The sequence below is a fragment of the Salmo salar genome, chromosome 26 (genome assembly GCF_965601325.2).
Source record: "Salmo salar chromosome 26, fSalSal1, whole genome shotgun sequence".
NCBI classification, from domain to species: Eukaryota; Metazoa; Chordata; class Actinopteri; order Salmoniformes; family Salmonidae; genus Salmo; species Salmo salar.
The window spans coordinates 26435846-26450915 of NC_138316.1; the positions used below are offsets into that span (position 1 = coordinate 26435846).

The 15070-nt window shown below is 42.7% G+C and overlaps 1 protein-coding gene across 1 annotated transcript; it reads left to right on the forward strand.

The window, feature by feature from the left end:
- The first annotated feature begins 826 nt into the window (after nt 1-826).
- On the forward strand, nt 827-14821 carry LOC106587531 (vitamin D 25-hydroxylase). The gene is made up of 5 exons (XM_014175997.3): nt 827-1242; nt 2068-2209; nt 2438-3070; nt 12084-12413; nt 13708-14821. Exons 1-5 carry the CDS (start codon nt 1003-1005, stop codon nt 13887-13889), a joined length of 1527 nt encoding a protein of 508 aa, XP_014031472.1. The 5' UTR covers nt 827-1002; the 3' UTR covers nt 13890-14821.
- Nucleotides 14822-15070: the final 249 nt, after the last annotated feature.

Consider the following 15070-nt stretch of genomic DNA (forward strand, 5'->3'; position numbering starts at 1 on the left):
TGAATCAATCAAACATGAACCTTGCTTTTGCTGCATTATGTCAATTTGTCTAGATATAAGACAGGCTAAACAACACTCACATAGAAAGTATGCTATGACAATGGGATCAGCTAATTTGGACTCAGGGGTAGACGTAAAAAAAGAGTAAAAAGAATCCATATTCCAAGACACTCAAATTAGTATGTTAGGTTTGGTATGGTATCTATTAATTTGTGACTGTCCATCCATTTCATATGATATGTTACAAATTACAATTCGTATGATATGTTACGAATTAAAATTTGTATCATATGTTATGAATTACAATTCATACAATATGCTACGAATTTTCAATACATATGATATGTTATGAATTTCAATTTGTTGTGGCTAACTTTATCTAGGTGGCTAATGCCAACGTTAGAAGTTAGGGTTAGGAGTTAGATTAAAGGGTTATTGGGTTTAGGGTTAAGGGGAAGGGTTAGCTAACATGCTAGTTGCAAAGTAGCTAAAAAGTAGTAAGTAGTTGCAAAGTTGCTAATTATCCACCTGCCTTTTGTTTTTGCCTTTAGTAACATTCTGTCTTATGTAACCATAACAAATGTAATATATCATGCTAAATTGAGTGTCCCGAAGTTTCGTTTACTATGTTATGTCTAGTCTGAGTACAGGCTGACTCAGCGGTGACAAAATGTAGCTTTTTTTTACCAACTTGATCTGTGTGGAGCCAGCTGGCCGGCAAGTTATGCTGCATGTCAACAAATTGCCAGAAATCATCATTGGGAAATCAAATCCTCAGAAATAGCAGAATCACGACTTGTTGATTGCTAGAATTAATCGAAGGCTGATCAAAGTTCATCGATAGTCATCACAGCTAAACTTCCAGCCAATCTTAGCCTTGTAGAGGGAGAAGTATCCTATTGGGTAGAGGCAGGGGATAGAAATATGTGCAAGATGATATAGCCTACATAACTCTTTCACAGAGGAGAGCTTAGTACAGACAGCAAAGTTAGAGAGAGAAAAATGGTATTAATTCAGTTATCATCTCTAGTCTCAGAAGTGTCGCATGGACAGGCTTTCTTAGGTCTGTGTAGTTTACTTATTTCCCTTATTGTTCTTTTGCTGATCCGGCAGCTTGTGAAGCAGAGGAGACCCCGAGGATTCCCTCCTGGACCGTCACCTATCCCTGTCATAGGGAACATTATGTCTCTAGCAACAGAACCGCACGTCTTTATGAAGAAACAGAGTGAAATCCATGGGCAGGTACGGTACTTACCTTATTGTGTCAAAGTGGCTTGACTAAACCTAGGCATTTTTTGTGTTGGCTACTTGTGTGCACCCCCATATAGGCTAGTCTTCTTGTGCTCAAACCGGTTTAACTCTTGCGGTTTAGCCTATTGAGTGTTAATTTATGAATTTGGATTTTTGCATAACAATATATGTATATTATATAGCGCTTTTCATTACAAACAGAATCTCAGTCGCTTTCATTTCATTCGTGAAAAAACAGAGTGAAATAAAGTTTGCAGGTAGCCTAGTGGTTAGCGCATTGGGCCAGTAACCGAAAGGTTGCTAGATCGAATCCCGAGCTGCCAGAGTAAAAATCTGTCACTCTGCCCCTGAACAAGGCAGTCAATACATTGTTCCCCGTTAGGCCGTCTTTGTAAGTAATAATTTGTTCTTAACTGACTTGCCTAAAGGTAAAAAATACATGTTTTAATCATCCGGCACACACACACCACAATTCCTTAGTGTGTCAAAATGTTAGTTAGGGTGGACGCTCCAATCTTGTCCCTATATCTTGCAAAAAAACTCAGAAAACGGAACAAAAGAGGCTCGCTATTTGCTAAGTGTTGGCAGACTCCAGCTGCGCTTGCAGGGTTTCGAAAAATGGCGAAGGTACGCTTAGTCAGCATGCCTCGGCAAATAGAGCCAGACTACAGGGCTACCTCTAAACTAGCCTAATAGATCATTTGCTATTTAGATGTTATGTCATACTTTTTCAAAGAAAATAAAAAATGAAACATATTTTGGGAAAACAAATGCATATTATTTTGGATGTCTATTTATTCAAGTATTTTATCTCAGATTTTCAGTCTTGATTTGGGAGGCTACTCAGCAGTGGTTCTGAATGGATATGATGCCATCAGAGAATGCCTGTACCACCAGGGTGATGTCTTTTCTGACCGGCCATCGCTGCCTTTATTTATGAAAATGACAAAAATGGGAGGTAAGAAAGTCAGTTATAATGTATTCTGAAATATGCACATTATGACATTGGTATATTGTTATTAGATATTACATGCAAATACAAGCTTGGTGTTATCGAACTCTAGGCTATTTTATGGTATTGAGATGAAAATAGGTCCACCTATCGTGAGAAGAATATTTAGTATCTTCACACATGCTCAGTAAGGTCTCATTATGTCAGCTCTAATCTCAATATCTTCCTTCTCAGGACTTCTGAATGCTAAATTTGGCAACGGATGGATTGAACATCGTCAACTGGCCAGCAACTCCTTTCGTTACTTTGGCAGTTTTCAAAAGCCCCTCGATCAGAAGATCCTGGAAGAGTGCATGTTTTTTGTGGATGCCATCGACGAACACAAAGGGAAACCCTTTAACCCAAAGCACCTGGTGACCAATGCTGTGTCCAACATCACCAACCTCATCATGTTCGGCGAGCGTTTCACGTACGACAACTGTGACTTCCAGCATATGATCGAGATCTTCAGTGAGAATGTGGAGCTGGCCGTCAGTGGCTGGGCCTTCCTTTACAACGCCTTCCCATGGATCGAGTACCTCCCCTTCGGAAAGCACCAGAAGCTGTTCCGCAACGCAGCCAAGGTCTATAACTTCCTGGAGCAGATCATCAAGCGCTTCTCGGAGGGCAGAGTGTGCAACTTCCCACGCCACTACATCGATGACTACCTGAACAAGTTGGACAAGAGTGCTGGAGACTTGGGCACCCCGTATTCCAGGGAGAACCTAATCTACTCTGTGGGCGAGCTCATCATCGCAGGCACGGAGACCACCACCAACACCCTACGCTGGGCTATGCTCTACATGGCCCTCTACCCCAACATTCAAGGTCAGTGTTCTGCCTTATAGCACAGTAGGCCTCAGCACCAAGTCCCCTGCCTTGTCCTCAACTCAGGCCTCATAGCACCATGCCTTGTCCTTAATCAGGCCTCTTAGCACCATGCCTTGTCCTTAATCAGGCCTCTTAGCACCCTGCCTTGTCCTTAATCAGGCCTCTTAGCACCATGCCTTGTCCTTAATCAGGCCTCTTAGCACCATGCCTTGTCCTTAATCAGGCCTCTTAGCACCATGCCTTGTCCTTAATCAGGCCTCTTAGCACCATGCCTTGTCCTTAATCAGGCCTCTTAGCACCCTGCCTTGTCCTTAATCAGGCCTCTTAGCACCCTGCCTTGTCCTTAATCAGGCCTCTTAGCACCATGCCTTGTCCTTAATCAGGCCTCTTAGCACCCTGCCTTGTCCTTAATCAGGCCTCTTAGCACCATGCCTTATCCTTAATCAGGCCTCTTAGCACCATGCCTTGTCCTTAATCAGGCCTCTTAGCACCATGCCTTGTCCTTAATCAGGCCTCTTAGCACCATGCCTTGTCCTTAATCAGGCCTCTTAGCACCATGCCTTGTCCTTACTCAGGCCTCATAGCACCCTGCCTTGTCCTTACTCAGGCCTCATTATGTCAAGTGGTGCATAAGACCTCCACAACGTCCCTCCATCTCCTCCTGTCCTGTTCTATTCATCTCTTTTCAGATGAGGCCTATTCCGGTATTAAGCTCAGTTTCAACGGTTCGCTAACAGGTCATCCTTGGTCTTTCTTTCTCCTCTTCTCCTCTGGTGTCCAGTAAAGGGACTTGCCTCGTCCTTATTTAACCTTTATCCAAGCCAAAATATACAGCAACTTTTATTTGCATACATTAGATAACTAAGGTATGATTTTTTTCTTTAAACTGTACAAGGTTATACACTCCCTCCCCTCGGACAGTGAAGCTACAATTGTAAATGTGTCTCTATACTTCACAATTTTAGATTTGATATCAAATATTTTATATTAGGTGACAGGACAGAATGTTCCTTTTATTTGAGGGTATTTTTATAGATATAATGTATATCTGTTTTACCGTTTAAAATTGAAAGCATGTAGTTAATGTATTTAACCCCCCCATTTGAAGACATCATAAGTATTTGGACAAGTTCACTTAGTGTTTTAAAGTAGTAAAAAATGTAGTATTTGGTCCCATATTCCTTGCACACAATGACTACATCAAGCTGACTTTAAAAACTTGTTGGATTCATTTACTGCTCGTTTTGGTTGTGTTTCAGATAATGCTTGGCCCAATAGGAAGTGAATGGTGGACAATGTATTGTAATATTTTGTACACACTTGTATTGTAAGTAAGAATAAAATGTGTTTTTGAACACAGCTACATTAATGTGGATGCTACCATGATTAGGGATGTCATGAATTGGAAATAAAATTACTCCAGTCATCATCCATCACAAACTCCAAATGCATCCAACGAGTGTGTAGTCACAAGCTTGATGTAGTCATTGCGTGCTAGAAATATGGGACCAAATACTAAACATTAGACCGCTTTAATACACTATAAGTGAATGTGTCCAAATACATATGACATCTTCAAATGGGAGGACTAGATATGTAAAGTGCTTTCATTTCTAAACGTTAAAACAGATATAAATGAAAATACCCTCAAATGAAAGGTGACATTCTGTACCTTCGCCTCATATGAAACATTTGATAACAAACCGAAAATGCTGGAGTATAGAGCCAAATTTACAATTTTAGCTTCACTGTCCAAATACATACGGAGGGGAGTGTTTGTTTGTAGGTAATCAATAATAGTTGAGTAAGTAACTTTCATTTGCATAGTGTCTAAGGTTGGGTTGATTACTGTGTTAACTTTTTTTTGTAGATTTTTGTTTCAACTATTTCTCTACTAAGGTACACGCTGAGTGTACAAAACATTATGCTCTTTCAATGACAGACTGACCAGGTTATTGATGTCACTTGTTAAATCCACTTCAATCAATTAAATCAATTTTATTTATAAAGCCCTTTTTACATCAGCTGATGTCACAAAGTGCTGTACAGAAACCCAGCCTTAAACCCCAAACAGCAGGCAATTCAGGTGTAGAAGCACGGTGGCTAGTAAAAACTCCCTAGAAATGCAGGAACCTAGGAAGAAACCTAGAGAGGAACCAGGATCTGAGGGGTGGCCAGTCCTCTTCTGGATGTGCCGGGTCGAGATTATACGTGTACGAAAATGTATGCACTCACTACTGTAAGTCACTCTGGATAAGAGCGTCTGCTAAATGACAAAAATGTATAAATGTACATGGCCATTAAGGCCAGATCGTTTTTCAAGATCAAACGTTCATAGATGACCAGCAGGCTCAAATAATAATCCCAGTGGTTTTAGAGCAGGGCAATTATTTTCCATGGAGGGTTACATTAGAATATATTTTTGCCATCATGGGCCAGAATCATATTTTCTGGATTATACATCATGTGTATGACTGTGTTGACAGATGTATCTACTGTAAATCATATCCAGATGTGCTACTTATTTGAAAAAAATGTTAACATGCACAGAAATAAACCACATCCATGTTCTCCTTTTGGTATTTTCATTGTTAAACATGCAATGAACTACACGGAGGGAAAAGTACACTGTACATTCAGCACCACGGACAGAACTCTTGTTAACGGGTATGCACAAAAACACAAGAAAGAAAGAGCTCAACATTACATTTAAACTACTCAATCAGTGTGAGGAGTGAAGTCTCTGATGGGCATTGACTAGAGCAGTGAAGTCAGGTATAGTTTTGAGTCGCTATGCGCAAATTTGCTGGGAGGTGAAAGTCAGTAAGAGATGATCTGTGCCTTGACTTGTTATATTTCATCACTGAAAATGTCTGTCCACATACACAGGTTGACCCAAACAGTACAAACATCTTCTGAGCATGACTCCTAATCTTTGGAAAGTTTTGTTCATTGAGAGATGCATAGAACCTCGTCAGTGACATTGTTTTGAGTAGTTCTCCAATCACTGCATCAGACTGAAGATGGATAAGCTCAAGTTGCAGGTCAGTGGGAGTGTTATCCACATTGAAGGTGAAAGGAGAGGAAACCAACAGCATGTCATTTTCCAACACTTTGAAATCCTCAAAATGATGAGAAAACTCACCGTTCAAAGCACGCAGCAGCGATGTATACTTCTCCTGCTGGTCATCTGATAGGGAACAGACTAGTAGTGTCAGAAGGTGGGTGAGATTGTTGGCTTTTACTTAGCGGGTCAGGAGGAGTAATTTTCCCTTGAAGGCTTTGACAAGGCTGTACATCTGATGTGCAAAAAGGCCCTTCCCTTGTAGTTTGGAGAAATAGGTGAATTCCTTTACCTTGTCTTTCAAATGTTGTTCCATATTCTCTGCGATGTTCTCAACACACCGTGTCACTTTTTGTCTTGGCAGGGAAACATTTTCAAACAGCTCTTTCTTGTCGGGGCAAGGTATTGCTGCAGAGTCAATTAAACATTCTTTAATGAATTTGCCCTCAGCGAATGTCTTGCTATGTTTAGCCATTTTGTGGGACAGTACAAAGCTAGCTGCATTCGTTTGCTGAATGCAGTTTTGTGAAAAGTCCTTGCTACTTTTGCAACTGAGAAAGCAACTCTTTCGATGTACTTGCCCTCTGCTCAGAAGACATATTCCTATATTTCTCTGCATGCTTCGTCTGGAAGTGTCGGGACAAGTTGTAGTCTTTCAAGACAGAGATGTTCTCTTTGCACACTAAGCACACAGCTTTCCCTGATACCTCAATAAATAAATATTTCAATGTCCACTCTTGCTGGAACACCCTACATTCATTGTCTACATTCCTTTTCTTTGAAAAACAAATTTTTGCACAATTTCTAGCTAGCTACTATTTGTAACTGTGACGTGTGTATCAGCCTGTCAGTCACTGTCTGTCCTCGTGCAGTTGTTACTTATAAGTACCTTCAAAATAAATGTTCCACAAGCGGTGGGAGTTAAATCATTACACAAAGGCGAGTATCCATTGGGTTTTTAATTTGAATCACAAATACGTTTTTCCAAACTTTCACTATCTCAAATTCTTTATGTGATCTGAGCATGATTCCGGGGTATTGAATTGAATTGTATTGAATTGTATTGAATCAGGTCGCGGGCTGCGTACGGCCCCCGGGACGGCCTTTTCCCAGGCCCGTTATAGAGGGTTCAACAGGTCGGCACGTCAGGAGTAAATGTCTGTTGGCTTTATGTAGTCGAGCTTTCAGAGGTCGAGACAGCAGGTGAGTTAGAGAGAGAGAGATGGAGGGAGGGAGGGGGTCGAAAACAACATCTGGTGAAGAGGTCAGTGTTCCATAGCCACAGGCAAAACAGCAGAAACTGGATGAGCAGCACGACCAGGTGAACTGGGGACAGCCAGGAGTCATCAGCCCAGGTAATCCTGAGGTATGGTCCTAGGGCTCCGGTCCTCCTCCGAGAGAGAGATGGGAGCATAAATACTGGAGGCTGAGAGACTGGGGGGGGGGGGGGGGGGTCAGGGGACACTGTGGCCATGTCTGACGATACCTGACGATACCATGTCTGACGATACCCCCGGACAGGGCCAACCAGGCAGGATATCACCCCACTCACTTTGCCAACGCACAGCCCCCACACCACTAGAGGGATATCAACAGACCACCAGTTTACTAAATCAAATCAAAGTTGATTTGTCACATGCGCTGAATACAACAGGTGTAGACCTTACAGTGAAATGCTTACTTGCAGGCTCTAACCAATAGTGCAAAAAAAGGTATTGGGTGAACAATAGGTAGGTAAAGAAATAAAACAACAGTAAAAAGACAGGCTATATACAGTAGCGAGGCTATAGAAGTAGCGAGGCTACATACAGACACCGGTTAGTCAGGCTGATTGAGGTAGTATGTACATGTAGATATGGTTAAAGTGACTATGCATATATGATGAACAGAGAGTAGCAGTAGCGTAAAAGAGGGGTTAGCGGGTGGTGGGTGGGACACAATGCAGATAGTCCGGGTTGCCATTTGATTACCTGTTCAGGAGTCTTATGGCTTGGGGGTAAAAACTGTTGAAAATCCTTTTTGTCCTAGACTTAGCACTCCGGTACCGCTTGCCATGCGGTAGTAAAGAGAACAGTCTATGACTGGGGTGGCTGGGGTCTTTGACAATTTTTAGGGCCTTCCTCTGACACCACCTGGTGTAGAGGTCCTGGACAGGCAGCTTAGCCCCAGTGATGTACTGGGCCGTACGCACTACCCTCTGTAGTGCCTTGCGGTCAGAGGCCGAGCAATTGCCGTACCAGTCAGTGATGCAACCAGTCAGGATGCTCTCGATGTTGCAGCTGTAGAACCTTTTGAGGATCTCAGGACCCATGCCACATATTTTCAGATCTCCTGAGGGGGAATAGGCTTTGTCGTGCCCTCTTCACGACTGTCTTGGTGTGTTTGGACCATTCTAGTTTGTTGTTGATGTGGACACCAAGGAACTTGAAGCTCTCAACCTGCTCCACTACAGCCCCGTTGATGAGAATGGGGGCGTGCTCGGTCCTCCTTTTCCTGTAGTCCACAATAATCTCCTTAGTCTTGGTTACGTCTGGCACCACCCGGCCATGTCTCTGACCTCCTCCCTATAGGCTGTCTCGTCGTTGTCGGTGATCAGGCCTACCACTGGTGTGTCATCAGCAAACTTAATGATGGTGTCGGAGTTGCGCCTGGCCATGCAGTCATGAGTGAACAGGGAGTACAGGAGTGGACTGTGCACTCACCCCTGAGGGTCCACTGTGTTGAGGATCAGCATGGCGGATGTGTTGTACCTACCCTTACCACCTGGGGGCGGCCCATCAGGAAGTCCAGGATCCAGTTGCAGAGGGAGGTGTTTAGTCCCAGGGTCCTTAGCTTATTGATGAGCTTTGAAAGCACTATGGTGTTGAATGCTGCTGTAGTCATTGAATAGTATTCTCACATAGGTGTTCCTTTTGTCCAGGTGGGAATGGGCAGTGTGGAGTGCAATAGAGATTGCATTATCTGTGGATCTGTTGGGGCGGTATGCAAATTGGAGTGGGTCTAGGGTTCCTGGGATAATGGTGTTGATGTGAGCCATGACCAGCCCTTCAAAGCACTTTATGGCTACAGACGTGAGTGCTACGGGTCGGTAGTAATTTAGGCAGGTTACCTTAGTGTTCTTGGGCACAGGCACTATGGTGTTCTGTATTTATCACTAACTGAATTTTATTTATTGCTTTATCCGGGTAGCCAGAGAGTAGAGCATTGCAGTAGTCTAATCTAAAAGTTACAAAAGCAAATTAGCTTTACTGCATCATTTTTGTACAAAGTTTCAGATTTGTGCAATGTTACAAAGATGGAAAAAAGCTGCCCTTGAAATATTCTTGATATGTTCGTCAAAAGATAGTCCAGAGCAATGCAGAGGTCCTTCACAGTTTTATTTGAGACGACTGTACAACCATCAACATTCATTTTCAGATCAAACAGCAGATCTCTTTGTTTCTTGGGACCTAGCACAAACATCTCTGTTTTGTCCGAGTTTAAAAGTAAAACATTTTCCTCCATCCACTTCCTTATGTCTGAAACACAGGCTTCCAGGGTAGGCAATTTTGGGGCTTCACCATGTTTAATCGAAATGTTCAGCTGTGGGTCATCCGCATAGCAGTGAAAGTTGACATTGTGTTTCCGAATGACATCAACAAGAGGTAGAATATATAGTGAAAACAATAGTGGTCCTAAAATGGAACCTTGAGGAACACCGAAACTTTTTATTTGATTGATTTGTGAAAGGGCAAACCATCCAAAGAGAGTCAATTCTATATTTTCCAACAGATAAGATCTAAACCAGGCAAGAACTTGTCCGTGTAGACCAAAGAGGGTTTCCAATCTCTTAAAAAGAATGTGGTGATCACTGGTGTCAAAAACGGCACTAAGGTCTAGGAGCACGATGACAGATGCAGAGCCTTTGGTCTGACGCCATTAAAAGGTAATTTACCACCTTCACGAGTGCCGTCTCAGTACTATGATCGGGTCTAAAACCAGACTGGAGTGTTTTGTATACATTATTTGTCTTCAGGAAGGCAGTGAGTTGCTGCGCAACAGCTTTTTGTAAAAATGTTGAGAGGAATGGGAGATTTGATATAGGCCGATTAGTTTTTTAAATTTTCCGTGTCAAGGTTTGGCATTTTCAGGAAAGGCTTTATTACTGCCATTTTTAGTTAGTTTGGTACACATCCGGAGGATAGGGAGCCGTTTATTATGATCAACATAGCAGGGCCAAGCACAGGAAGTAGCTCTTTCAGTAGTGTAGTCAGAATAGGGTCCATTAGGCAGCTGGACACTATTCAGTGTAGAACAGCGTAGAACTTTCTTGTATTCTGAAGCCTCAGAATGGAATGAGTTGCCTCTGCCCATAAAAACACTTTCCTCTCTGGGCAGCTTTAAAAATGAAGTAAAAATAAGTTTGATGTCCTCTGTGCCCATATGAATAACCCCTACAATGTAACTGCAATGATGAGATAGATGTTCTTCTTCTTTGTTTTATGTTTTATTATCTCAATGCCATACTGTGTTCAACCGTGTTCGATCTTGCCTAGCCATCTTGTCTCAAGAGGACCACAATGAAAATAAGTCCCAGACTCCATTGTGTGTTATCCTCCATGATTTTACTCATGTGCATGTATGGGTTTGTCAACTTTTGTGTGTACTTGTTTTTTAAATGGTCGAATTAATAAACTAAATTTAACAAGGATAGGGGACAGGTTAAAGAAAGATTTTTAAGCCTTGAGACAATTGAGACATGGATTATATATGTGTGCCATTCAGAGGGTGAATGGGCAAGACAGAAGATTGAAATGCCTTTAAACAGGGTATGGTAGTAGGTGCCAGGCGCACCGGTTTGTACCAAGAACTGCAACGCTGCTGGGGTTTTCACGCTCAACAGTTTCCCGTGTATTTTAGGAATGATCCACCACCCAAAGGACATCCAGCCAACTTGACACAACTGTGGGAAGGAATTGTATTTGTATTTATTAGGGATCCCCTTGGCAGCAGCTACTCTTCCTGGGGTGCAAACATATTAAAGCACTTACAATACATATAAAATAAAAGATAAAACAGTACATCATATAACATTATTACACCACTACATATGTACAATACAAAATGTTTAATACCACCATACAACAATATCACAATGTATTCATATGCATGTGTTTGTACCTTTGTGTGTGCTCTTCACAGTCCCTGTTGTTCCATAAGGTGTATTTTTACCTGTTTAAAAAAAAAATCTGATTGTACTGCTTGCATCAGTTAGCTGATGTGGAATAGAGTTCCATGTAGTCATGGCTCTATGTAGTACTGTGCGCCTCCCATAGTCTGTTCTGGACTTGGGGACTGTGAAGAGACCTCTGGTGGCATTTCTTGTGGGGTATGCATGGGTGTCCGAGCTGTGTGCTAGTATTTTAAACAGACAGCCCGGTACATTCAGCTTGTCAACACCTCTTACAAAAACAAATAGTGATGAAGTCAATCTCTCTTCCGCTTTGAGCCATGAGAAAAGGACATGCCTGTAATTAATGTTAGCTCTCTGTGTACTTTTAAGGGCCAGCTGTGCTGCCCTGTTCTGAGCCAACTGCAATTTTTCTAAGTCTCTCTTTGTGGCTCCTGACCACACTACTGAACAGTAGTCTAGGTGCGACAAAACTAAGACCTGTAGGAACTGCCTTGTTGATAGTGTTGTTAAGAAGGCAGAGCAGCGCTTTATTATGGATTGGAGTCAACATGGGCCAGTATCCCTGTGGAACGCTTTCAACACATTGTAGAGTCCATGCCTCGACAAATTGAGGCTGAGGGCAAAAGGGGGTGCAACTCAATATTAAGAAGGTTTTCTTAATGTTTTGTACACTCAGTGTATTTCTGTAGATACTAGATAAGAGTTTAGCAAGCAGAAAGGACATTGTGATGAAAAGGTATTGACAGTTTGCTGCTGATGTTTCCTCTGTGTAGAGAAGGTGCATAAGGAGCTGGACAGTGTGCTGGGAAGTGGGCAGTCCCCCTCGCTGGCGGACAAAAAGAGGATGCCCTATGTGGAAGCGGTGCTACATGAGGTCCTGCGTTTCTGTAACATCGTGCCCCTGGGCATCTTCCGCGCCACCACTCAGGACACACTGGTGAGCGGCTACAACATCCCCAAAGGCACCATGGTCATCACCAACCTGTACTCTGTGCACTTTGATGAGAAGTACTGGTGCGACCCTGGAACCTTCTCACCACATCGCTTCCTGGACAGCAATGGAAACTTTGTCCGACGGGAAGCTTTCCTACCCTTCTCTCTGGGTGAGTCTGGCTTCTTTCCACTCTTAGGCCCCCAAAGAGAGTAGCACAGACTCCCACACACACATGCTGTACACACCCTCTCACTTGAATGCCTCTCCTCTTGCCTAATCTAAATGGTAATGCTTAAATACAGGGTTAATAGTCATCATGGGCATGAAATTCCAATATATTAGAGATTCTTCTGTATGTTTGTATACTTTTTAGGCAGTAGTTCTGAAAGTAGCACTCATGAGCCAAAAATGGTCCCCGAAAATTGCATACTACGTCACATATGTGCAGATATGTGCACCACATCATTGCTCTCTCTCTCTCTCTCTCTCTGTACTGTGTCCACCGAGCTGGGCCCGCCCTGCAACCTCATTGGATAATGCTGGGCAGGCCTCTTGCTACCTGTCACTCAAATATGAGAGGCTGAAGCTCATTGGCTATAACTCAAATTGCTAGGTGGCTGGCCCACATGGAGGGAAATGGAGGGAAAATAACGTAGCACAGCTTCAATAAAACAGTCGCTTTCAAACTAGGGATTTCGTGTCTAATTGAGGTAAGACAGTAATTCTGCTCATAGATTATGCATGTATGAACTACACATTGAAAAATACTTTCTTAATCGCCAAAGTACCGGAGCATGTCTTTAACTGTATACCCCAGCTATGATCTCATTTCATTTTACCTACAATGAGTCAAATGTAATAAAAGCTAGAGCCTCTCCAGTGTTACAACCTTACGGGTATGAAGGCCCAGTAATCTATTTGAGCACTTAATTAATAGACTGGTGAGCAAGCCAGTCCCTGGGGCTATTGCAGACTACAATGCTGCCATTAATAAAGGAAAGTACTGTTAAGACAGAAAAACACCACCATGTCAGTTCAAACAAAACAAATTCTCTCAGTCATACCACCCATACATGTGGTTCCCTCTATTGCTCAAGTTGCGCTGTGTATGCAAGTGTAAACCTTTTCCCAGCCATAACCTATATCCTAATAAGGTAAACACTAAACAGCGATAGTAAAGGATCTTTACTATCACTTAACAGATACATTGAGTACAGTAGATATGTTGTATTGGTTGAATGTTCACTGAAAAACAGTATTCAGTAGTAGCTGGTGTCACTAAATCGGCTGACGGCTCATTGTAATGGCTGGAATGGAATGGTTTGATACCGTTCCGTTGATTTCATGTCAGCCATTACTACGAGCCATCCTCCCTTCACCAGCCTCCTCTGAGTAGAGTAGATGATACAAAGTATGACATGATCTTCACAAAACTCAATCCATGTTGTGTGGTTTGTCCTCAGGGAAGCGTCACTGTTTGGGCGAGCATCTGGCCAGGATGGAGATGTTCCTGTTCTTCACCACCATGCTGCAGCGCTTCCACCTGCAGTTCCCCCCTGGTACAGTGCCAAGCCTCACCCCCAAACTGGGCATGACCCTGCAGCCGCTGCCTTACTCCATCTGCGCCGTCCGCAGGCAGCAGTGACAGATTCTCAGACTGCACAGCCCGAAGGGGTGGGGGGGTTGGGGGTTTAGTCAGAACAGAACAGGGGTCTAGAGCTTGGACTCCTACCCTGACCTCCAGGGTCTGAACTCGTGTTTTACACAGAACTGCTAGAATTCTAAACATCAGCCGATGGTTGTTTCTGAGCAATTGCATGTTTGCACAGCACCATTTGCAAAGTCACAGGATCACCAGAAATGTTACTGGCAAGATCCTGAAATATCAGGTGGAACTTCTCAGTAAGTTTAATCGAGAAGATAAGAAGTGTGAATATTTAAACAATAGACGCACACATATACTATGAATTAACCTTGAATTAGAATTGACTTTTTATCTGTGTCCTTATAATCAAATGTCTCATCTTCCCTGCGGGATTACGTCAATGATTGACAGGATGGACCTCTATGATGGTTCACAGCCCTGTCTTCTCTCTCAGCCTGCCTAAATGAGAAATGGGAACATTACCCACTGGGCACACACTGGTTGAATCATTGTTGTTTCCATGTCATTTCAATGAACCTACGTGGAATAGACATTGAATTGATGTCTGTTCCCAGTGGGTAGTTTCAGCTGTTTCTACAGCACAGTGAAAATAAGTAGACTAGCAGCCAGCCTTTCCTAGAAGGCTCTGGACATGGTGTTTAGTCTGGATCAGCGCCATATCAAGCAGTCTGAACTAACAATGAACCCGATCTCTAGGGATTCTTCCATGGAAAAGCCTTCTCTCAGAAAGCTACTGCAATATCCATTGAAAATGTCTTTGTGATGCTGTCCTTTGTGATTTAAGTCAATTTTACTTTTGTCTATTATGGTCATACTTTGTAATAAGAACTCCATTTTGGTGCTCCACTTACCTTTTTTACAATGCTTATGGTGTGCCTTCCCTAAGACAAATTCAAGTTACATATGTTTTATGCCGCTTGTTCTTTTTCTTCAACATGCTGACAGTATTTCTCTCAATAGGTTATTGGTCTATGTTTTCTCTCCAAAAAAGTTTCCTATCTAAACTACAGTACAGGACTAGTCAGACATGGACTTTTGCAGTGAGCCGGCAGAATGTGTCCAGACTGGGTCGTCCAGGGATACACAGACACTATAAATAATCTTCATGTGGTTGGAGCTGAGCCTGGGGGGGTGTCACCCATTTCCTTAAGTGACCTCTC